Genomic DNA, 23,338 nt, shown 5'->3' with positions numbered 1-23,338 from the left:
AATGTGTGTAGGGGTGTTTGTGTGTGTGGGTGTACACCTTCTTTATCCATTCATCTATTGATGGACAGTTGGCCTGTTTCCATAATTTGGCTATTGTAAATAATGCTGCAGTAAACATAAGGGTACATGTATGCTTTTGAATTAGTTGGGTAAAATGAAGTTTTTGGTAAATACCCAGTAGTGAGATTACTGGATGGTAGAGTAGTTCTATTTTCAACTTTTTGAGGAACCTCTATACTGTTTTCCATAGTGGCTCCACCAGTTTGCATTTCCACCAACAGTGCATGAGGGTTCCCTTTTCTCCACATCCTTGCCAACACTTGTTGTTTCTTGTGTTTTTGATTTTAATCATTTTGACAGGTGTGAGGTGACATCTTATGTGGTCTTGATTTGCAGTCCCTGAGGATGATGCTGTTGAACATTTTTTCACGTATCTGTTGGACATCTGTAAGTCTTCTTTGGAGAAATGTCTATTCGTGTCTTCTGCCCATTTTTAAATTGGATTATTTGTTTTTTGTGTATTGAGTTGTATCAGTTCTTTATCTATTTTGGATACTAACCCTTTATTGGATATGTAATTTGCAAACATCTTCTCCCATTTCATAGGTTGCCGTTTAGTTTTGTTGATTGTTTCCTTCACGGTGCAGAAGCTTTTTATTTTGAGGTAGTCCCAGTAGTTTATTTTTGCTTTTGTTTCCTGTGCCTTAGGAAATATATCTAGAAAAATGTTGCTATGGTCAATGTCAGAGGAATTACTGCCTGTGCTCTTTTCAAGGATTTTTATGGTTTCAGGTCTCACATTTAGGTCTTTAGTCCATTTTGAGTTTATTTTTGTGTATGGTGTAAAAAAGTGGTCCAGTTACATTCCTTTGCATGTGCTGTCCAGTTTTCCCAACACCAGTTGTTGAAGAGACTTTTTCCCATTGGATATTCTTTCCTGCTTTGTTGAAGATTAATTGACCATATAATTGTGGGTTTATTCTGGATTTTCTATTCTGTTCCATTGATCTATGTGTCTATTTTTGTGCCAGTACCATACTGTTTTGATGACTACAGTTTTGTAGTATAACTTGAAGCCTGGAATTGTGATACCTCCAGTTTTGTTTTTCTTTTTCAAGATTGCTTTGGCTATTTGAGGTCTTTTGTGGCTCTATACAAATTTTCAGATTGTTGTTCTAGTTCTGTGAAAAATGCCAGTGGTATTTTGATAGGGATTGCATTAAATGTGTAGATTGCTTTGGGTGGTATAGACATTTTAACAATATTTATTCTTCCAATCCAACTGCATGGAATGTCTTTACATTTCTTTGTGTCATCTTGAATTTCTTTCATCAGCATTTCATCAGTGTTTTATAGTTTTCAAAGTACAGGTCTTTCACCTCTTTTTCACTTAAGTTTATTCCTAGGTATTTTACTGTTTTTGGTGTATTTGTAAATGAGGTGGTTTTCTTAATTTCTCTTTCAGCTGCTTCATTATTTTCATATAGGAATGCAATAGATTTTTTTTTTTTTTTTAAAGATTTTATTCATTTATTTGACAGAGAGAGAGAGAGAGAGAGAGAGAACAAGTAGGCAGAGAGGCAGGCAGAGGGAGAGGGAGAAGCAGGCTTCCCGCCGAGCGGGGAGCCCGATGCAGGGCTCGATCCCAGGACCCCGGGATCATGACCTGAGCCGAAGGCAGCGGCTTAACCGACTGAGCCACCCAGGCGCTCCTGGAATGCAATAGATTTCTATACATTGATTCTGTAGCTGCGACTTTACTGAATCATTTATCAGTTCTAGTAGTTTTATGGTGGAGTCTTTTGGGTTTTCTTTATAGAGTATCATGTCATCTGCAAAGAGTGAAAGTTTACTTCTTCCTTACTCATTTGGATGCCTTTTATTTCTTTTTGTTGGCTGATTGCTGAGGCTAAGACTTCCAGTACTATGTTAAATAGTGATGGTGAGAGTGGACATCCCTGTCTTGTTCCTAACCATAGAGGAAAACCTTTCAGGTTTTCCCCATCAAGCATGATGTTCGTGGTGGGTTTTTCATAGATGGCCTTTATTATCTTGAGGTATGTTTCCTGTAGATCTATTTTGTTGAGGGTTTTTGTCATGAATGGATGTTGTACTTTGTCAGATGCTTTTTCTGCATCTATTGAAATGATCATATGGTTCTTATCCTTTCTTTTATTAATGTGGTTTATCACATTGATTGACTTGTGAATATTGAACCACCTTGCATCCCAGGAATAAATCCCACTTGATTGTAATGTATGATTTTTTAAAATATTGTTGGATTTGTTTTGCTGGTATTTTGTTGAGGATTTTTGCATCTATGTTCATCAGAGATATCAGCCTGTAGTTCTCTCTCTCTCTCTCTCTTTTTTTTTTTGTGGTGTCTTTATCTGGTTTTGATATAGCCTTATAGAGTGAATTTGGAAGTTTTCCTTCATTTTCTATTTTTTTAGAATAGTTTGAGAAGAATAGGTATTAACTCTTCTTTAAATGATTGGTGGATTTCACCTGTGAAAGCATCTGGTCCTGGTTGTTTGTTGGAAGTGTTTTGATTACCAATTCAATTTTGTTACTGTTAATTGGTCTGTTCATATTTTCTATTTCTTCCTGCTTCAGTTTGGTAGGTTTTATGTTTCTAGGAATTTATCCATTTCTTCTAGGTTGTCCAGTTCGTTGGCATATAATTTTTCATAATATTCTGTTACAATTGTTTGTATTTCTGTGGTTGGTTTTTATTTCTCCTCTTTGATTTGTGCTTTGTTTATTAGAGTCCCCCCCCTTTTTTTAAGCCTGGCTAGCAGTTATCAATTTTGTTGATTTTTTTTTAAAGATTTTATTTATTTATTTGACACAGAGAGAGATAGCGAGAGCAAGAACACAAGCAGGGGGAGTGGGAGAGGGAGAAGCAAGCTTCCTGCCGAGAAGGGAGCCCGATGTGGGGCTCAATCCCAGGACCCTGGGATCATGACCTGAATCAAAGGTAGACGCTTAATGACTAAGCCACCCAGGTGCCCCAATTTTGTTGATTGTGAAAAGAAGCAGCTCCTGGTTTCTTTGACCTGATCATTTTTTTTTTTTTAGGTTCTATATCATTTATTTCTGCCCTAATTTTTATTATTTCCTTCCTTCTGCTGGTTTTTGGTTTTGTTTGTTCTTTTCTAGTCCCTTTAGGTGTAAGGGTTAGGTTGTTTATTTGAGATTTTTCGTATTTCTTGAAGTAGGTCTGTATTGCTATAAACTTTCCTCTTAGAATGTTTTTGCTGCATCCTAAAGATTTTGGACCATTGTGTTTTCATTTTCATTTGTTTCCATGTACTTTTTAATTTCTTCTTTGATTTCCTGGCTGACCCATTCATTGCTTAGTAGCATGTTATTTAACCTCCATGTATTTGTGGTCTTTCCATATTTTTTCTTATGGTTGATTTCTAGTTTCATAGCATTGTGGTCAGAAAAGATGCATGGTATGACTTGATCTTTTTGAATTGGTTGAGACTTGTTTTATGGGCCTAATATGTGATCCATTCTGGAGAATGTTTCATGTGCAATTGAAAAGAATGTGTTTTCTGCTGTTTTAGGATGGAATGTTCTGAATATATCTGTTAAATCGATCTGGTCCAGTGCGTCATTCAAAGCCATTGTTCCCTTGTTGATTTTTTGTTTGGATGATCTGTCCATTGATTTAAGTAGGGTGTAAAGTGTCCTACTATTGTTATATTAATATCGATTATTTCCTTTGTTATTGTTTTATATATTTGGGTGCTCCCATGTTGGATGCATAAATATTTACAATTGCTGTATCTTCTTGTTGGATTGTCCCCTTTGTTATTATATAGTGTCCTTTCTTCTTTGTCTCTTGTTACAGTCTTTGTTTTAAAGTCTATTTTGTCTGATGTAAGTATTACTGCCCTGGCTTTCTTTTGACATCCATTTGCATGGTAAGTATTTCTCCATCCCCTCACTTTCAAGGGTTGGACAGCTACCATTCTTGTGTTTTTGTAGTCTCAAATTGGGTCTTTACAAGGATATCCCCCTTTGATCCTATATCTATCCATGCCCTACATCTTAATACTCTAATCAAAGGATGCATGGACAGGAATTTCATGTGCTTGAGGCACTTTTAGGGAAAATTATTTATCACTGAGATGTGTATAGGCTTTCACCCTCCTTTTTTTTTAATTTGGTCAAGATTTCTCTATATTTCTTTCTTTGTAATTTGGGGTGATGACAGGTTTCCTTGAGTATAGTGGTTCTAACTTTAATTTTTTTTTGTCTTCTATTAGTTTTGATGGAAGGAAGTGATATAAACATGCATTTACTCTACCATATAGTATAAGAAATCTCAGGAGATGGTAGGATGATGATGATGATTCTCTTAGAGATCTTATAGGGTACAGAGATAAGGCAGCATTGCTTACTTCTGTCATGACTCTGTGTGTGTGTGTGTGTAGATGTAAAGAGGATTGTTTGAGTTGAAGTTGGAATGATGAACAAGTATTTGTCAAGTGGCTGTTGGGGCGGTGCACTCTAGGCAGAGGGAGTGGAGAGAATAAAAGTTTAGGGGCATAAAATAGTACGGTCCATTTAGAGAATTTCAAATTCTTTAGAATGGATGGAGTACAGGGAAGAGGAGGATCAAAGAGAGGGAGAAAGCTAGAGATATAGGACAGACCAAACTGCCTCAAGTGGCAGTGGAACCTGAATTTTATTGTGTCAAAATGGAGAATCATTGAGAGTTTCAAGCAGGGGTTTAGTGTAACATTATCTTATTTTATATTAGAGAGATGACTTAGGGAATAATTTGAAGGAAAAACTAGAAGGAAGACCAGTTAGGGTATCATTACAGAGTCTAAATAAGTCTGAGCTAAGGGTCTGAACTGATAAAGTAGCAATGGGGATGGAGAGGACATGGACAATACAAGAGGAGTTAAGGGTATGGAAGCAATATGAACTTCTCTGCTAATCTGATATGAAGAGAGAGGCAGAGTGAAAGAAAATATTCTAAGATGATGTTCATGGTGCTGGTTGGGTGCCCAGCTGTATGGTGAAGGCATTAATCTAGATGAGAACTGAAGATGGTGGCAACAGATTTTGGGGAAATGTCATGAGTTCAATATTGAGATGCCTGTGAGATGGCCCAGTGATCAATGGATTTGGGAGCTCTGAAGCTCAGGTGAGAGATCTGGACTGTAGAATCTGAGGTTTTAAGTTGAACTGAAACTCTAGAATGAGATTACTCAGAGAAAACAATGTAATGTGAGCAATGAATAGGATGTAAGGGTTGAACCTTAAGGTAAGACTCTTCCTTAACACGAGGTAGTACATAAGCCGGAGCCAGCAACAGATATTGGGAAAGAATGCCAGGAGGGTAGAAGGTGGTGTTTTGAAGCCAGAGGAGAAAGTCTTTTATGTCTTACAGAGAGAATACTGAGCATATGGGAGAAATAGTTGAATAGGGTTAATAGATATATAGGCAGAGTTCCTGGAGAAAAAATTTAAAAGTAGTGATAAATTAGTGAACTTGGATGGTTAAGTTGAAAGATTCTGGCACAGACTTTTAAAACTCTGTTAAAGGAATTTGGAAAAAAGGAGACAGGGAAGGAGCTGAAGTGTTTTTTTTAAAAGATTTTATTTTTTTGACAGAGATACACAGTGAAAGAGGGAACACAAGCAAGGGGAGTGGGAGAGGGAGAGAGAGAAGCAGGCTTCCTGTTGAGCAGGGAGCCCGACGCGGGGCTCAATCCCAGGACACTGGGGTCATGACCTGAGCCGAAGGCAGATGCCTAATGACTGAGCCACCCAGGTGCCCCAGGAGCTGAAGTTTTTAAAACAGTTATATACTGTTGGTTTTCCCTAGTGTATTAATAGATACATAGAAAAATGAATATAGTGTTTTCAAAGACTTTGGTCTCATTTTCTTTATTCTGATAAGCAGGCTTTTATTATTTCTGGCTAATAAGAGAATAAAGAAGAAATGGGGGGGCGCCTGGGTGGCTCAGTTGGTTAAGCGACTGCCTTCGGCTCAGGTCATGATCCCGGAGTCCTGGGATCGAGTCCCACATCGGGCTTCCGGCTTGGTGGGGAGCCTGCTTCTCCCTCTGACCCTATCCCCTCTCATGCTGTTTCTCTCTCTCTCTCTCAAATAAATAAATAAATAAAATCTTTAAAAAAAAAAAAAAAGAAGAAATGGGGATTTTTTTAGCTTCAAATTGTGGTTGACAAGAATTTTACTTTTTTCACCATTCTCTTTTTGTTCTCTGCCTTTCAAAAATAACATACCTTAGAAGAATTCATATATATTTGAGCTGTCTTATAATATGGAGTAGAACTGACCCACAGACCCACTGGACCTACAGCAACAAAAGCCACTCTCACTTTCAAGGTGTATATGAAGGGCATGTTACTTCTGCCCTGTTTGCTCAAACTTGATGCCTTATAGCTGAAGGTTATTCTTGTTTGGAGTGATTCAATGAAATCTCCTCCGAGGTCTCACATATTAGATTATCGTCTTAGGTTTCAGTTGGACTAATTTAGTTCTTTGGCTTTTTAGATAATATATAGGTAACCTTCATGCTGCGCTTGTATGAGATGGGAGCTCATAGTGTTTCAGTTCTGTTATAATTTTTATATGGTACAAAAAGTCCTTAAGTTGAAAGGATTTGCTATATAGAATAACCATGGGGCATTTCTGTCCTTTCTCCTTAGCTGCAATTTTGTAAAGTGTGCCATTGTGAAATATAGGGTGAGCTTTTAGTGTGAACTGGCATTTTATAAAATAACATGAAACGTGTGTTATCAGGAGAGGGGTAATGAGGTCTTCATGTAAAATTTATATACAGTGTTACTTTTCAGTTAAATCAGAAATTGAATTATAACTTTTTGCTTTTTTTTTATTTTGGAGGGAGATTAAACTTGACCAGCCATTCATGGTAAGAAGGACATAGAATACGACCTACATATAAGTAGAATGTTATTTTCCTTTGTTTTTTTTTATATTAGTTAAGGCAGTCTTTTGGCTTTTTTTTTTAATAATTTTTTTTAAAGATTTTATTTATTTATTTGAGAGAGAGAATGAGAGACAGAGAGCACGAGAGGGAAGAGGGTCAGAGGGAGAAGCAGACCCCCCGCTGAGCAGGGAGCCCGATGTGGGACTCGATCCCGGGACTTCAGGATCATGACCTGAGCCGAAGGCAGTCGCTTAACCAACTGAGCCACCCAGGCGCCCAGTCTTTTGGCTTTTTAAAACCATTTTTGCAGTTCTCTGAGTACAGGAAAAAAGCCCCCATTTTTGCAGCCCTCATCTACGTTGTATGTGCAGGGAAATTTTATTTTGGTTACTATGGCTAGAGTAAGCACTTGGTTCCATTTAATTTAATTTTGCTTAAGTGTTCTCATAAAGAATCCACAAAACTCACAATTTTGGGGGGCAAGCACTCAATTTGATCATTTTTCAAAGAGCATCAATAAGATTACTATCCAGAGGTTTATTAAAGAGAACTTCAGATGCTTAAAGTTTGAATTACAACATGCTAAAGATACTTACTTTTTATTACAAAATATAAATTGTTTTGTTCTGTTGAAACCCAGAGTTCTCAGAAGCTAAGGAAATGAAAAGTGCAGACTCTTGAGCATCCTGAATGTAGTACATTTAAGAATTGTAGACCTAACCCTGGAGCATACCTTTTATGCACCACTCTGGAATTGATTTCAAAGGGCCCATGATCCTTTATAAGGTTGTTGTACATTAGGATTTTTTTCTAGGGTATTTAGGCATGTTGCTTTTCTAATTAATGCACATGTAAGAAATATGCCTTAGAATTTGAAGGTAAGAGATCCAATAAAATGAGGCACCAGAGGGAAGCTTTATTTTAAACTCTTTTATTATGGGAACAAAGAGTAAAAGTATTCATGAATAATTAAAGCTTTGTAAATAAAAGAAATATGTTTATCCCAAATGTAGACAGGTAGACTTTGCTATCCTACTGAAAAGGGGATAAAATAATATCAACTAATATTTGTTGAGCCCTTGCTAGGTGTCAGAGATATTGGCTAAGTAACGGCTTTTATACGAATTTTCTTTAATCTTCAAGATCCCTTTGAGGGGTACTCTTATTATTCTCATTTTACAGACGAGGAAACTGATATTTAGGGAGATTCAGTAACTTGTCTAAAGTCACCAATGAGCAGGGAACAGAACCTAGATTCTCACCTAGGCAGTCTAGCTTCAAAGCCAGTGCTCTTAATTACTGAGATCCAATAGTGAGGACATGCAGGAGAATTTAAGAAATCTTGTAGCAGGAGCACATGGGTGGCTCCCTTGGTTGAGCATCCGACTCTTGACGTCACATCTTGATCTCAGGGTTGTGAGTTTGAGCCCCGCATTGGGCTGCACACTGGACATGGAGCCTAATTAAAAAAAACCCAAACATCTCCTAGCAGACAGGGGAGGGCAGCAGGATGTCTCACACTGGCTTCTGCATTTGGCCTGCTGAGAGGCTAAGTGAGGCTGAAACCTAGCCCTCCTTCTGCTGGGCAAGCTGTGGGCCTTCCTGCTAACACCTCCAGGGCCGTGTCTACTGAGAGGGTGGTACCTTTTTCTAATTCATTTGCTCGGAAGAGGATATTTTTCTATTTATTTTCTATATGTTTTTCAAAGGCAAATCTTAATTCTGTATTCCTCTTCTGAGTACCACCCACGTATATTTCCCTGCATTCCCAACAGTCCTTTGACTCTGACCTGCCTCTTCCTAGTCAGCTTGTTCCCTTGATGGTTGCATTCTATCCACCTTTGTGTTGACAACTCTAAAATTTATATTTTCATCCCGGATTTCTCTCCCAAATTTTGCTCTAGTATTTTTTTTTTTTAAAGATTTTATTTATTTATTTGAGACAGAGAGAATGAGAGACAGAGAGCATGAGAGGGGGGAGGGTCAGAGGAAGAAGCAGACTCCCTGCCGAGCAGGGAGCCCGATGCGGGACTCGATCCCGGGACTCCAGGATCATGACTGAGCCACCCAGGCGCCCTGCTCTAGTATTTTTAACTGCCTACTTAACATCTTCACTTGAATGTGTAACATGTAACATGTAAACATCAAATTTATCATGTCTCAAACTGGACTCTTCATTTTCCTGTTCTTCCTGCAGCTGTGCCCACCGCAGTTAAATGGTAACTCCATCCAGTCTCCGAGTTGCTGCAGACTGGAAAACTTAAAGCTATCTTGAATTCTCTTTTTCCTATGTCCAGTCTGTTGGGAATTCCTGTGGGCTCAACTGACAAAATATATCTACAATCTGATGACTTTTGTCTACCTCTACTGGCACCATCCAGGTCTAAGTTACTACAGGAGCCTCCCAACGGTGTCCCTGCATCTGCTCTTGCCCCTCATACTTCATTTTATTGGTTAGAGTGATCTTTCCAAAATATAAACCAGATCATGTTTCTCTAGTGCTCAAACCCCTGGTGTATTTTCCATGTGGTTCGACATGATCTATAGCCACTCACCTTCAACCCCATTACCTTTCCGATCTCTCTTTTACTATGCTCTTTGTAACTCTTTTTTTTTTTTTTTTAAGATTTTATTTATTTATTTGACAGAGAGAGACACAGCGGAGAGGGAACACAAGTAGGGGGAGTGGGAGAAGGAGAAGCAGGCTTCCCACAGAGCAGGAAGCCCGATGAGGGGCTCGATCTCAGGACCCTGGGATCACGACCTGAGCTGGAGGCAGACGCTTAACCGACTGAGCCACCCAGGCGCCCCTCTTTGTAACTCATTCTACCCCACTTACATTGGCCTCCTTGCTGTTCTGCTAATATGCCAACACTCTCCTGCCTCAAGTTTTTGCTGTTATCTCTGCCTGGAGTGCTCTGCTTCTGGCTATCTGCTTGGCTAATTTCCTCACCATATCAGATCTGCTCAAATGTCCTCAGTAAAGCTAATCTTGATCTTATTTAATAGTTCAGTCTGCTCTCAATGTCTCTTCCACTGAATCCTGCTTACTCTGTTATACTTTTTCTTTTTCTTTTCATAGTATATGTCATTTTCTAATGGTGCTAACAATTTTCTTTTTATTATATTTATTGTTTATGGTCTCCCTCTACCCTCTGACTGGTGTAAAGTAGAAACTCAGTAAATATAAGTTGAATGAATGAATGATGCCCTATGGTCTAGGGGTGCCTCTGATCTCACACCATTGCTGTTATAGCTGATGAAAAGGCTAGGTAGAAGAGCTTATACTTACTATTGATCTCCAAATAAATGTGTGGAAAGTATTTGTAAAGTGTAGGAAGAACATCTGAAAAGAAAGAAACCCAACTATTTCTCCATCATATATGTTAGGCAATTGCTTGATTTTATTGACTCTCTGACAAACCTGAGATCCTTTTGTTTACCAAGTGAGTAACATGTGTGTACTTCTTTCTTGGTGGGCCAGATAAGCCAGAAATGATGACATTGGAACCATGGGGGTAGGATAGGGGTGGGGAGGGAGGTGGGCTTGGAAAACAGGTGTGTATAGAGATTGTAGTGGAAATTTTTTATTATAGTTGTCCTCTTTCCATTTTATTTCACTCTAACCAAGATAGTTATATAAAATCAACTGTGATAATATTGTGCAGCAAATCCCGTGTCCCCCTTTCCTTTTCTTTATTTAAACTTGTGTGTGTGTGTATTCTTTTTTGTCACTTACATTTGGTTCCAATCCTTCACATTATTCCTAATTACATTTTGCTAACCTTTGAAAGGGGGGCATGCTGATTAGGGAAAATGAAGCTTACAGAGTTTTGCTCTCCACTCAAGATAAATTTTTTTTAAAGATTTTATTTATTTATTTGAGAGAGAGCAAGAGAGAGAGCATGAGCAGGGGGAGGGGCAGAGGGAGAGGGAGATCATGACCTGAACCGAAGGCAGATGCTTAACTGACTGAGCCAACTAGGCACCCCTCAAGATAAATTTCTAATGACAAAATAAATGCTCTCTTTTTTGACATTATTTCAGGAGTAGGAAACCTTTTACTAGTTGCTCACTATTTTTTTCTGATATTTTGGAAGTTTAGAGTATTAGATAAGATTAATATTTGTGATGATGGTTGCGGTTGGCACCTTGTAAAAAATTTCTTCTTTGTATTTCACTAAATAGAGTTTCACTAAATGAGATCTCATGAAGTCTAAAGATATTTTTGGTAGGAGACTTGTTGACATAATCAAAGCACTTTAAACTTGAGGAAAAGAAACCCATTTGCAGATAAAACCATCAAAGTGGTGTGTGTGTGTGTGTGTGTGTATGACAATAATTAGGGCATAGAAAAACCATGTTAATAGATAACTATGCATTGTAATTATCCAGAGAAAAGCACATGGGAAAAGGTCAATAATTAATAAATAATGATAAATATAGGTACCTAAAAAGATACAAATTAAATACAATATCATAGATAGCAATAAATCCTGAACTGAATGTTTCTGTTGTGTTTTTTTTTTTAAAGATTTTTTATTTATTTATTTGAGAGAGAGAGAATGAGAGAGAGTGCACATGAGAGGGGGGAGGGTCAGAGGGAGAAGCAGACTCCCTGTCAAGCAGGGAGCCCGATGTGGGACTCAATCCAGGGACTCCGGGATCATGACCTGAGCCGAAGGCAGCCGCTTAACCAACTGAGCCACCCAGGCGTCCCTGTTGTGTTTTTTTAATATTTAAGATTTTATTTATTTTTTCATGAATGTAATGTTGAATGTTCACAAATTATTTTATTTATTTTATTTTAATTTTTTTTAAAGATTTTATTCATTTGAGACACAGAGAAAGGGGCATGAGAAAGGGGAGAGACAGCAGGAGAGGGAGAAGCAGGCTCCCTCCTGAGCCAGGAGCCTGATGTGGGGCTCGATCCCAGAACCCTGGGACCATGACCTGAGCCGAAGGCAGACAGTTAACCATCTGAGCCACCTGGGCGCCCCATAAATAATTTTAATAAAAGTAGAAAAATATACATATGGTGAATATATACTCTTGCATGGAAACCCATAAACTTAAGAAAATAGTAATAGAACATTTGGATGAGGGAGAAAAAGAGGAAAAGAGAAGTGGTATTGTTGCAGAAGCTTATTATGTGAAGAATTTTCCTGCTACATATTAAAAAAAACTGTTACAGTAACATAGTGAGATGATACATTTTGAAAATTTCAAGAAGCCCTCTCTTAAAAGTGGAATAACTGATGATTTTTTTTTTCACCCTACCTCAGGGTTAAATGCATTTTAGAAGATTGAGGAAACAATGAAAGAAGCAGGGGCGCCCGGGTGGCTCAGTCATTAAGCGTCTGCCTTCGGCTCGGGTCATGATCCCAGAGTTTTGGGATTGAGCCCCGCAGCAAGCTTCTGGCTTCCTGCTCAGCGGGAAGCCTGCTTCTCCCTCTCACACCTCCCCCCCCACCCCCCCGCTTGTGTTCCTTCTCTTGCTGTGTCTCTTTCTGTCAAATAAATAAATAAAATCTTGAAAACAAACAAACAAAAAACAATGAAGGAAGCAAATCTGATTAATAAGAACTTGGTGATATGGAATGCTAGAAATTTTGGGCAGGCCTGTTTTTAACATTTGTAGTGAGCAAAGTGAAACTATAAAGGGAGGCCTGCATACCACACTTATATATGTAAAAGTTACAAATCAAGCTAACAAGCTGCTATGGTAGGTTCTACCTTCCTGTCTTTCTACCTTGAGAAATACTCCTTCAAAATGACCTGGAAGACAAGATTTGGAGTTAGAATTCTTGGATTCCTTGAAGTTTCTTGTTAGAATGAGGTGGTGGATGGGGAGCTCACTCCTGCCCTTGATATGTGGTCTGCCCCCTTCTCTTCTGGCTCTGTTTCGCTTGAGAGGCCTCAAGCATGTACAAGTGGACAGTCCAGCCTGCACATACCAATTCCATCAAACTCATAATTTTGGGGGGGAAGCTGCCTCCTGGCCACCTCTCAGGTATAGGGATGGGCATGTTGAGTCATTTATTTTTGGTAGGATGGATGCTAGGAACAGGCTGGCATAGACCCTGGAAATAGGTTTGGGCTGCTTGAGCAGAGAGGTGGGGTACTGGATACCCTGAGCATGTCAGGAAGGGTAGGTGTGGGTTCTGGGAGGGCACATTATCTTGGTCCCTTGGACTCTTCCAAAACATGAGGGTCCGGGGTGGGGCAGCTCTTGTCTAAGTGTATGGACACTACTGGTTTGGGAGAAAGTGTTTTATTGTAGAGGTGACAGTTGTAAATAAAACATTGTTAGACACAGTTACACACGTGTCCTCGTTGTTAAGAGAAGCAAATTTCAGAAATTTTAGATTAATGGTAAGTATGATTTTAAGGGACTGTATACGACCAAAGAGAAATTTGATGAATTAAAAATGAAGAAACAAGAGAGCCAGCTGGGCCTTGGCTTCACTACTTTTTCTTTCACCAGAATCTGGGGTAGTGCTTCATAAACAATCATTTAACAATAACATCAATGGCCCCAAATCCTAGTGTTTCTGTGTAGGGAGCACAAATTTGAAAAGAATATAGATCAAAGATGGGAAAAGGGACATATTACTTAAGGCAAGTAAAAGAGAATGGCTGGAACTAGGAAAAATAATGTTGGGAAGGCTAAAGCAATTCTCATTTTGTAGGATTGGAAGGGATGCTGAAGGAAAGAAAAAGGGACTTCCAAAGTTATAGACTGAGAGAAAGAGAAATAGAAAGCCTAAGGAAGGAATATGTCCTGTGCATGAGTCAGATGATGTGAGATTAGCAGCTGACAGGTAATACAAGCTGTGATAGTGTGATGTCATGTGGGCAAGCTGGAACAAACACCGGTACTGGGGAATTGAATTAAGTGGAAGAGGCAGGTCTGTTAGAATTTGTATTAAAATACAGAATTTGTATTAAACCCTTCTATGCTGGTATTATCTATGATATCTCTGAAACTATGAGAAAATGACCATAGCAGTTGCCTGTGGGAGAGAAGTTAGGGCCGGAGGATAGGGATGGGAGAGAGACTTGTTTTTAACCATATATGTAGTTGAACCTTGTATTACTTAATAAAATTTTTAATTAATTAAAAAAGAATTGAGACCCTAGATGATGAAAATAAAGGAGCTATCTTAGTCTCTTTAAATTGGTTGAATTATGTATCTTTTGAAAAAGTATGTCCCTTAATTCTAAAATGATCTGCAAATGTGATCACAGAACCTGGGAGTCACTAAGAAATAACAGACCTGTCGGGAATCAGAAGAAGGGCAAATACCTTTATTTTCAAAAGAGGAAAAAAGGTGGCCTCTAAAATTAGACTGGACATCTAGGCACCAAACTGTAGGGAAACTGAAGAATTAAAATGTAAATAAATGGCAGTAATTGCTAGCATTTGGCATGGATTCTCCAGGAGTCAGTTATGTCAAACTAGATTTATTTTTATTTTTATTTTTTATTTTTTTTAAAGATTTTATTTATTTGACAGAGAGAGATACAGCGAGAGGAGGAACACAAGGAGGGGGAGTGGGAGAGGGAGAAGCAGGCTTCCCGCCAAGCAGGGAGCCCAATGCGGGGCTCGATCCCAGGACCTGGGAACATGTCCTGAGCCGAAGGCAGACGCTTAACGAATGAGCCACCCAGGTGCCCCTAGATTTTTTTTAAAAAAATTGAATTCTTATATAGGAAGGAAAGGGTGTCTTTATTTCATTGAAACATTAAAAAAAAAATCCTCCCATGTTTTTTTGACTAGACGAGAAAGTAGATTATTTCACAAAAAGTGATTAATAACTGGTTGAAACATTCATTTATCTACAGTGTTTATTACTTGATCATCATGTATCTGAAAAGAGATTTCTAGTGGTATCAAAATCAGTTTTCATGCCTGGCTCTCATTGTTCGGTGATTTAACTGGAGACTATAGAATTCATACTGAACGATTAATGGGTAAATAGAAAACTGGGAGGAGGTGTTAACATGTTGGATTCTCTAATATTAATTTTTGACCGGTGGGAACAAAAGTCTAGATTCTGCAGGATGAAATGTTAGGAAGAAAAAATAAAATTCTGCATTTAGGGGCAAAGAAATATTAATTGCCCAAATATATGATGGGGAGATTTGGGTTTGCAGTAATCCTTGTAAAAAAGAATTGAACAATTTAGTTGAAAAGTGAGTATAAAGATATTAATTAGCTAAGTCTGATGACTCTGACATGGAATTTAATAATCTTAAAGGAGAATAAACTGTCACCTTACGAACTGTTAAAAAGTTTTTTTTAAAACTAAGTATTTCATATTAGAGACTTTTCTGTAGGAACTGTATTACAGATGATTAGGTTTCTAAGCCATCCCATAAGAACATGTCAACTTACGTAGAAGGATTATAGCTTTACTAAGAGGAGCCTGAGCTTCAGAATTTGGAGACAGGGGATCATGTGTTACAGTAGGGAGAAGTAGGTGGAAAAGTTTTCTCTTTACTCTTTGTGAGGGAATGGCTAATTTTGGAAATGGCTGAAATTTTCCATTGACCTCTGTGTGCATCTCTCTGATCAAACATTCTTCTGCTGGGGCGCCCGGGTGGCTCAGTTGGTTAAGCGGCTGCCTTCGGCTCAGGTCATGATCCCAGGGTCCTGGGATTGAGCCCCATGTTGGGCTCCCTGCTTGGTGGGAAGCCTGCTTCTCCCTCTCCCTCTCTCCCTGCTTGTGTTCCCTCTCTCACTGTCTCTCTGTCTTTCAAATAAATAAACAAAATCTTAAACAACCAAAAAACAAAAACAAAAAAACCCCCATTCTTCTGCTGCCAGGATATGACTAGAATACAATGTGGTTTGTGCTTTGAGAATGATATATATGGGTGTCAGATGGAGAGTAATGAGCTAGTTCATATTAATGCGTGATTGAATATGTTCACTGTATGACCTCAGAGTTAGCTACATTTAAAAATGAAATGCTTGTTAAACTAAATGAATTTAAAATTGATGTAAGTTCAGTTGCAAGCAGGGAATAAAGTGGAATAAAGGAAATTCAGGTATTGTGGATAATAGTGTGGGAAGAAGGGAAGGATCCACATGGGTGCATGTGCTCCACCCTAAGGACTCTCTCTGGAGACATCTATTACTGCTGCAAGTGATTTGTTTTCCTCCTTTTGATTCTGAAAACTGGGATTTTAATCTAGTCTTTTTGTCTTCAAACCTGTACCTTTTCCACTTTATAAAATAGTCTCAATTGGAGAGAAGTCAAAAAGTGGCAGGTTTCAATTCAACATAAGAAAGAACTTTATAGGACGCCTGGGTGGCTCAGTTGGTTAAGCGACTGCCTTCGGCTCAGGTCATGATCCCAGGGTCCTGGGATCGAGTCCCACATCGGGTTCCCGGCTCGGCGGGGAGCCTGCTTCTCCCTCTGACCCTCTCCTCTCTCATGCTGTTTCTCTCTCGCTCGCTCTCCAATAAATAAATAAATAAAATCTTAAAAAAAAAAAAAAGAAAGAACTTTATAAAAGTAATCCCAGGGGTGCCTGGGTGGCTCAGTCAGTTAAGCGTCTGCCTTCGGCTCAGATCATGATCCTAGGTTCTTGGAATGGAGCCCCATGCCGGACTCCCTGCTTTGTGGAAGTCTGCTTGTCCTGTTCCCTTCTGCCTCCCCCTCTGCCTCTCCCTCCACCTCTGCCCTTTCCTCTCCCTTGTGTTCTCTCCCCTCCTTGTGCTCTTTCCCTGGCTCGTGTGCTCTCTCTCTCTCAAATTAAAAAAAAAAAAAAAAAAGTAATCCCAGAATCTAATGGTATAGTGAGTATCTCATCATTTCTATTCATCCAAGTCCAGTACATTGTTGAAATGAAGGATGTTGTAGGAGTTATTCTTGAATTTGAGAAGTACTCCCTAACTCTTTAGATTTTATGGATCATACCTTGGGTTATAATACCCACAACCTAGTAGGATTTTTATTTTGGATTCACATTGTGGTATTGCTATAAGAATTTGGTAACAATTTGTCAGACTTTGACCTTGCTTTAACTTCATTTGCAAAATTCTGCCGTTTTCTGCCTATTACTGCCCTGATCTCCAATCAATCAGGATTACTGAACAGGACAGATCCAAAAGATCCAAAAGATTTTTATAAGAAAGAGCATTTATTTGAAGAATAATTATATATAGCCAAGGTTCTTCAAGGACTTATTGGTATATTATTTTATAATTTTTCTATGAAAAAACTGAACTTCTCAACAACTTTCTTTTTTTTTTTTATTTTTTTTTATTCTTATGTTAATCCCCATACATTACATCATTAGTTTTAGATGAAGTGTTCCATGATTCATTGTTTGTGCACAACACCCAGTGTTCCATGCAGAATGTGCCCTCCTTAATACCCACCACCAGGCTAACCCATCCTCCCACCCCCCTCCCCTCTAGAACCCCGTTTGTTTTTCAGAGTCCACCGTCTCTCATGGTTCGTCTACCCCTCCGATTTCCCCTGCTTCACTCTTCCCCTCCCGCTACCCTCTTCTTCTTCTTCTTTTTTTTTTTCTTAACATATATTGCATTATTTGTTTCAGAGGTACAGATCTGAGATTCAACAGTCTTGCACAATTCACAGTGCTTACCAGAGCACATACCCTCCCCAGTGTCTATCACCCAGTCACCCCATCCCTCCCACCCCACCCCCCACTCCAACAACACTCAGTTTGATTCCTGCGATTAAGAATTCCTCATATCAGTGAGATCATATGATACATGTCTTTCTCTGTTTGACTTATTTCACTCAACATAATACCCTCCAGTTCCATCCACGTTGTTGCAAATGGCAAGATCTCATTCCTTTTGATGGCTGCATAATATTCGATTGTATATATATACCACATCTTCTTTATCCATTCATCTGTCGATGGACATCTTGGCTCTTTCCACAGTTTGGCTATTGTGGACATTGCTGCTATAAACATTAGGGTGCATGTACCCCTTCAGATCCCTACTTTTGTATCTTTGGGGTAAATACCCAGTAGTGCAATTGCTGGGTCATATGGTAGCTCTATTTTCAACTTTTTGAGGAACCTCCATACTGTTTTCCAGAGTGGCTGCACCAGCTTGCATTCCCACCAACAGTGTAGGAGGGTTCCCCTTTCTCCGCATCCCCGCCAACATCTGTCGTTTCCTGACTTGTTAATTTTAGCCATTCTGACTGGTGTGAGGTGGTATCTCATTGAGGTTTTGATTTGGATTTCCCTGATGCTGAGCGATATTGAGCACTTTTTCATGTGTCTGTTGGCCATTTGGATGTCTTCTTTGGAAAAAATGTCTGTTCATGTCTTCTGCCCATTTCTTGATTGGATTCTTTGTTCTTTGGGTGTTGAGTTTGATGAGTTATTTATAGATTTTGGATACTAGCCCTTTATCTGATATGTCATTTGCAAATATCTTCTCCCATTCTGTTGGTTGTCTTTTGGTTTTGTTGACTGTTTCCTTTGCTTTGCAAAAGCTTTTTATCTTGATGAAGTCCCAATAGTTCATTTTTGCCCTTGCTTTCCTTGCGTTTGGCGATGTTTCTAGGAAGAAGTTGCTTCGGCTGAGGTCAAAGAGGTTGCTGCCTGTGTTCTCCTTTAGGATTTTGATGGACTCCTGTCTCACATTGAGGTCTTTCAACCATTTGGAGTCTATTTTTGTGTGTGGTGTAAGGAAATGGTCCAGTTTCAATCTTCTGCATGTGGCTATCCAATTTTCCCAACACCATTTTCTCAACAACTTTCTTGACTTAATGTGTATTAAAGACATGATCACAGATTTAGAAGATACTTTGGCTGAATTAGGTTTGTCTTTTATCTCTTTGTTGAAAAACATTTTTCTAGCAGGATTATTTATGATGTGAATAATTTTTATTCTTATTTTTTATTTTCTTTGCCTCCAATTTCTGGTGCTCAATGTAGCTTTGAAAATCCACTGTGAATGGATTTCTGTGAAAGCACATGTTTTTAAAGGCTGTGAAAGTTCCCTTAGATCTTATTTTAGTTCACAACAGTGTCCTCTACTTTTGTCTCTGATATGAAAGAACAAAGCAATGTCAGTAATCTTGACTTGATTTTTGTGTAGGATAGTACCCATCATGAAAGGGGTAACAAATGAACTGCTTTGTGAGTACTCATTTGATAGAACCCTATGGTGTTATGGAGACTGAAGGACAACCTTTATTGTATGTATTGGCTCCAGGCTATGCAGAAGGGTCATCATGGGAGTATCCTATTTGTCAATTTGGATTTGCTTCTGTTAGAGGGAATCAAAGTGGTAGGTGGAATGATTGGAAAAAGCCAAAACCAAAACCAAAACCAAGCCAAACCAAAACAAAACATTTCAGTCCTAGAAATGCATTTGAGAGAAACCACTTGGCAATAGTGATGGAGCCTTTCTTGAAACATATATTCTGTATTTCAGATGAATAGCTGAGAAAAGAGATCATGTTTTTACTTTTAGAAAGGAAATAAAACCAGTGAAAAGGGAAGAAAAACAAGGTAGTAAAGGCCCAAGTCATATGGCTTTGTATCTCTCTCTCTCTATTTTTTAAACCCATGATTTTTAAAATTGAGTTTTAAATTTTAATTCCAGTGTAGTTAACATACAGTGTTATATTATTTTCAGGTGTATAGTATAGTGATTCAAGAATTCTATACATTGCTCAGTGCTCATCACAATAAGTGTACTCTTAATCCTCTTCACCTGTTTCACCCATCCTCCCACCCATCTCCCTTCTGATATGCTTTATTTTAAATGAGACTCTTAAAGTTATTTTTTTTTTCAACAGGAACATATTTTACTTGAAGCATATTTCAAATGCTTCATATATTTTTATATCATAGAATAACAGTAATTTATTCTTTCATTTGAAAAGAAATTCAAGCAATATTTTTTCACTTAATGCAATTTGAATAGTATTTTTTTCCAAGGCAAAAATGTCTTTTAAAAAGTAAAAGAATTGTAGGCACTTTGTATGAGTGGCTTGTGGTAGAGTTAAGGATAGACTGAAGACAGCACAACACGATAGTCTGAAAGGGGGCAAAGATGCCCTGCACAGGCCATTTGATTGTGTGTAGAAATGTGCTACATTTCAGAAGGTGTGCTCTCTTTCTGAAATCAACAGTGTTGGTGGGTTTTATATAAAATTCTCAACATTTATAGTACAGTTGACCCTTGACCAATGTGGGGATTCAGGGCACTGACATTCCCCCTCCCTGCACAGTTAAAAATCGGTGTATAACTTTTATAGTATTTGCCTCTGTTTAAAAAAAATTATGGGGGCTCCTGGGTAGCTTGGTCAGTTAAGCATCCAACTCCTGATTTCAGCTCAGGTCATGATCTCAGGGTTGTGAGACTAAGCTCCGCGTCAGGTTCTGCGCTGGGCATGGAGCCTGCTTAAGATTCTCTCTCTCCTTCTCCCTTGGTGCTCCCCCCACCCCAAAACAAAACCAAATAAAAAATAAAAATAAATAAAAAATTATGTTATTAACCTAAGAATTAGATTTCATCAAGATAAAAGTTAATTTTAGTTATAGGATGGTTTCATGTGTATGTCTCTCTCTGCATGTGTATCAGGTGTACAGTGTGGAAAGGCCTTGTGAAACACTGACCTTTTCACTTACACATACACGTGGAGATCATGATTATCTTTGGAATATATGCAGTAACACATTTATGGATCTAGGGAAGGATCCACTAGAGTGGGAGAGGTTGATGAGCAAAGAGATGCTGATTATATGGAGCTAGGCCAATGGATGTTGACAAAGTCTAGGAGGAGAATGGGAATAGACTCTCAGGGGAAACAGTTGGGAGGGAACATGGGCCCTACCCTGAGACTCTGTTATCCCTTGGGGTTGGAGGCAGGGGTATAGAAAAAAGAACAGTCCTCTCTCCTAGAATCACTGGGATGGAAAGGAGTGTCGAAGGCATTGATTCTGGATAAGAGAAACACCATGAAAATATGTACTCATTCTTTCCTTCCTCCCTTCCCTTTTCCCACATATATACTTGTGATAAAGTTTTTATGATTTTATTCATTTATTTGACAGAGAGAGACACAGTGAGAGAGGGAACACAAGCAGGGGGAGTGTGAGAGGGAGAAGCAGGCTTCCTGCGGAGCAGGGAGCCCGATGTGGGGCTTGATCCCAGGACCCTGGGATCATGACCTGAGCTGAAGGCAGATGCTTAATGACTGAGCCACCCAGGCGCCCCTACTTGTGATAAAGTTTAATTTATAAATTAGGCACAGTAGGAGGTTAATAATAATAACTAATAAAATAAAACAATTATAACAATATACTGTAATAAAAGTTATATGATATGGTCTCTCTCTTTTCAAAATATCTTATTGTACTCAGTCTTCATCTTGGGTGATGGTAAACTGCCTATCTGTTGAGATGAAGTGAGGTGAATGACCTAGGCATTGTGATGTAGCATGAGGCTTCTATTTACTTTCTGATGATATGTCGATTGGGTAACTCAAGCCACAAAAAGCAAAACTCTAGATAAGTGGGGACTACTGTAGTACTTCCTAAATATTTTTGTTTTAGTTTCCATGGGTGCCATAGGGAATATCTGAATATTTTCTGGGGGTGGAATCTTATGTTTTCTTGCCTGCAAATATAGAAGAAAATGGGTAATATCTAAGTGGGAAGGTTTTTGTATTGATGGTAACATGTTTCTTTCGACTATAAATTTATTTATTTTTTAACAGACTAAGTTACATATAGGTGATACATGTTTCTTACTGCTTATCTCTGTGAGCCTTTAGTAAGTACTTGACTGTGAATAAGTTAATACAAATTTGTGGACTTGGAAATTTGGGTAATAGTTTTTATGGCCAATTTTAATTTGAATATGTTATGATATATATGCCATGTGTGGTTATTTGAGATATCTATGTATTCTTATGCAAAAATCTCACTGATTTTAAGATTAATGTTAATGCCTTAAAGATGGCTTGTCATTTTTTTCTTATTTTGTCTTGCCCAAATATCCATCCTTTCTCTCTTTTTATAGTAACTATGCCAATTTAAATTAGTTTATTTTCTGTATAGGAAAGTAAACTGCCCCCAACTTTCTTATTCAGTCAAAACCCTCAAACAGGGCGCCTGGGTGGCTCAGTTGGTTAAGCGACTGCTTTCGGCTCAGGTCATGATCCTGGAGTCCCGGGATCGAGTCCTGCATCGGGCTCCCTGCTCGGCGGGGAGTCTGCTTCTCCCTCTCCCACTCCCCGTTTGTGTTCCCTCTCTTGCTGTGTCTTTCTCTGTCAAATAAATAAATAAAATCTTTAAAAAAAAAACCAAAAAAACCCCCTCAAACAGTTCCCCAAACAAATAGAGATGTATCACATCTTCCAAAGTCCTACTTGGCTCCTCATCTGAGTTATCATTAACAAGAAGAAGCAAAATATGAGCACTGGCTACCTCAGTGCCATGATTTTTTGGAAGTCAGAGGACTTGCATGCTGTAAGATATGTCTCACCAACTTGGCCATTCATTTTTACTTAAGACTCCTGAACAAATGCAAACCCACCCTGGGTTATTATTTTAGTTATGAACATACTAACATAGATTAATTTGTTAGAGGATCTAAGGCTAGACCACATGACCAGAGAACAGACGGGGAAGGAATATCTCATTTCTCTGTTGGGGGACTTGTCACCCTGGTCCTCTGAGGGCTACAGCTGATATCAGGAAGAGGTGCTGAGTACAAATCTCATGTACTCTATGATTTTCATTAGTGCTTCCCTTTAGAAAGCATTTTTCTTTATTAATAAGTGTCTTTTTGTTTTTATGCACAGGCAGCATGTCGGCTGAAACACCAATCACATTGAATATTGATCCTCAGGATCTGCAGGTACAAACATTCACTGTAGAGAAGCTACTGGAGCCACTCATAATCCAGGTATGAAGACCATGGAAATAACAATATGTAACTTCAGAAGAACTAAGAAATGAGAAAAGTAGATCATGAACCAAGGAAAGATTTGATTTTTATAGAGGGAATGTGTCATCTAAAATTGATTTTTAAGATACTGCTAAAATATAAAAAAATACATATTTAGTGATAATAATAAAGTTTGGAAAGTACCCCCCCCCAATTTCTCTTAAAAGCAACAGACGTGGGGTGCCTGGGTCGCTCAGTTGGTTAAGCATCCAGCTCTTGATTTTGACTCAGGTCCTGATCTTGAGGTTGTGAGATTGAACCCCATGGGGGTTCTGCTTGTCTCTCTCCCTATCCCCGCTTGTGCCTGCACTCTCTCTCAAATAAATAAATAAAATCTTAAAAAAAAAGCAACAGCCATAAAAATATGTATATATAGCTTTCAAAGTACCTTTATATAGTCATGAAAACTGAGTGAGGCAGG

The 23,338-nt window shown here is 38.6% G+C and overlaps 1 protein-coding gene across 1 annotated transcript in view; it reads left to right on the top strand.

Moving 5' to 3' along the window:
- The window catches only part of LOC118017833 (catenin alpha-3-like), a 1,833,615-nt gene that overhangs the window by 72,853 nt on the left and 1,737,424 nt on the right, over positions 1-23,338 (top strand). Inside the window, exon 3 of the mRNA XM_035016112.1 lies at positions 22,772-22,875. Within this exon, the coding sequence (XP_034872003.1) occupies positions 22,772-22,875 (104 nt within the window). The remainder of the gene's footprint in view (positions 1-22,771; positions 22,876-23,338) is intronic.

This window comes from Mirounga leonina, unplaced genomic scaffold (assembly GCF_011800145.1).
Source record: "Mirounga leonina isolate KUSES-001 unplaced genomic scaffold, KU_Mleo_1.0 Mir_106, whole genome shotgun sequence".
Lineage (NCBI taxonomy): Eukaryota > Metazoa > Chordata > Mammalia > Carnivora > Phocidae > Mirounga > Mirounga leonina.
Note: the sequence above shows the minus strand (reverse complement) of the source record. Positions and strands in the feature narration are given on the sequence as shown.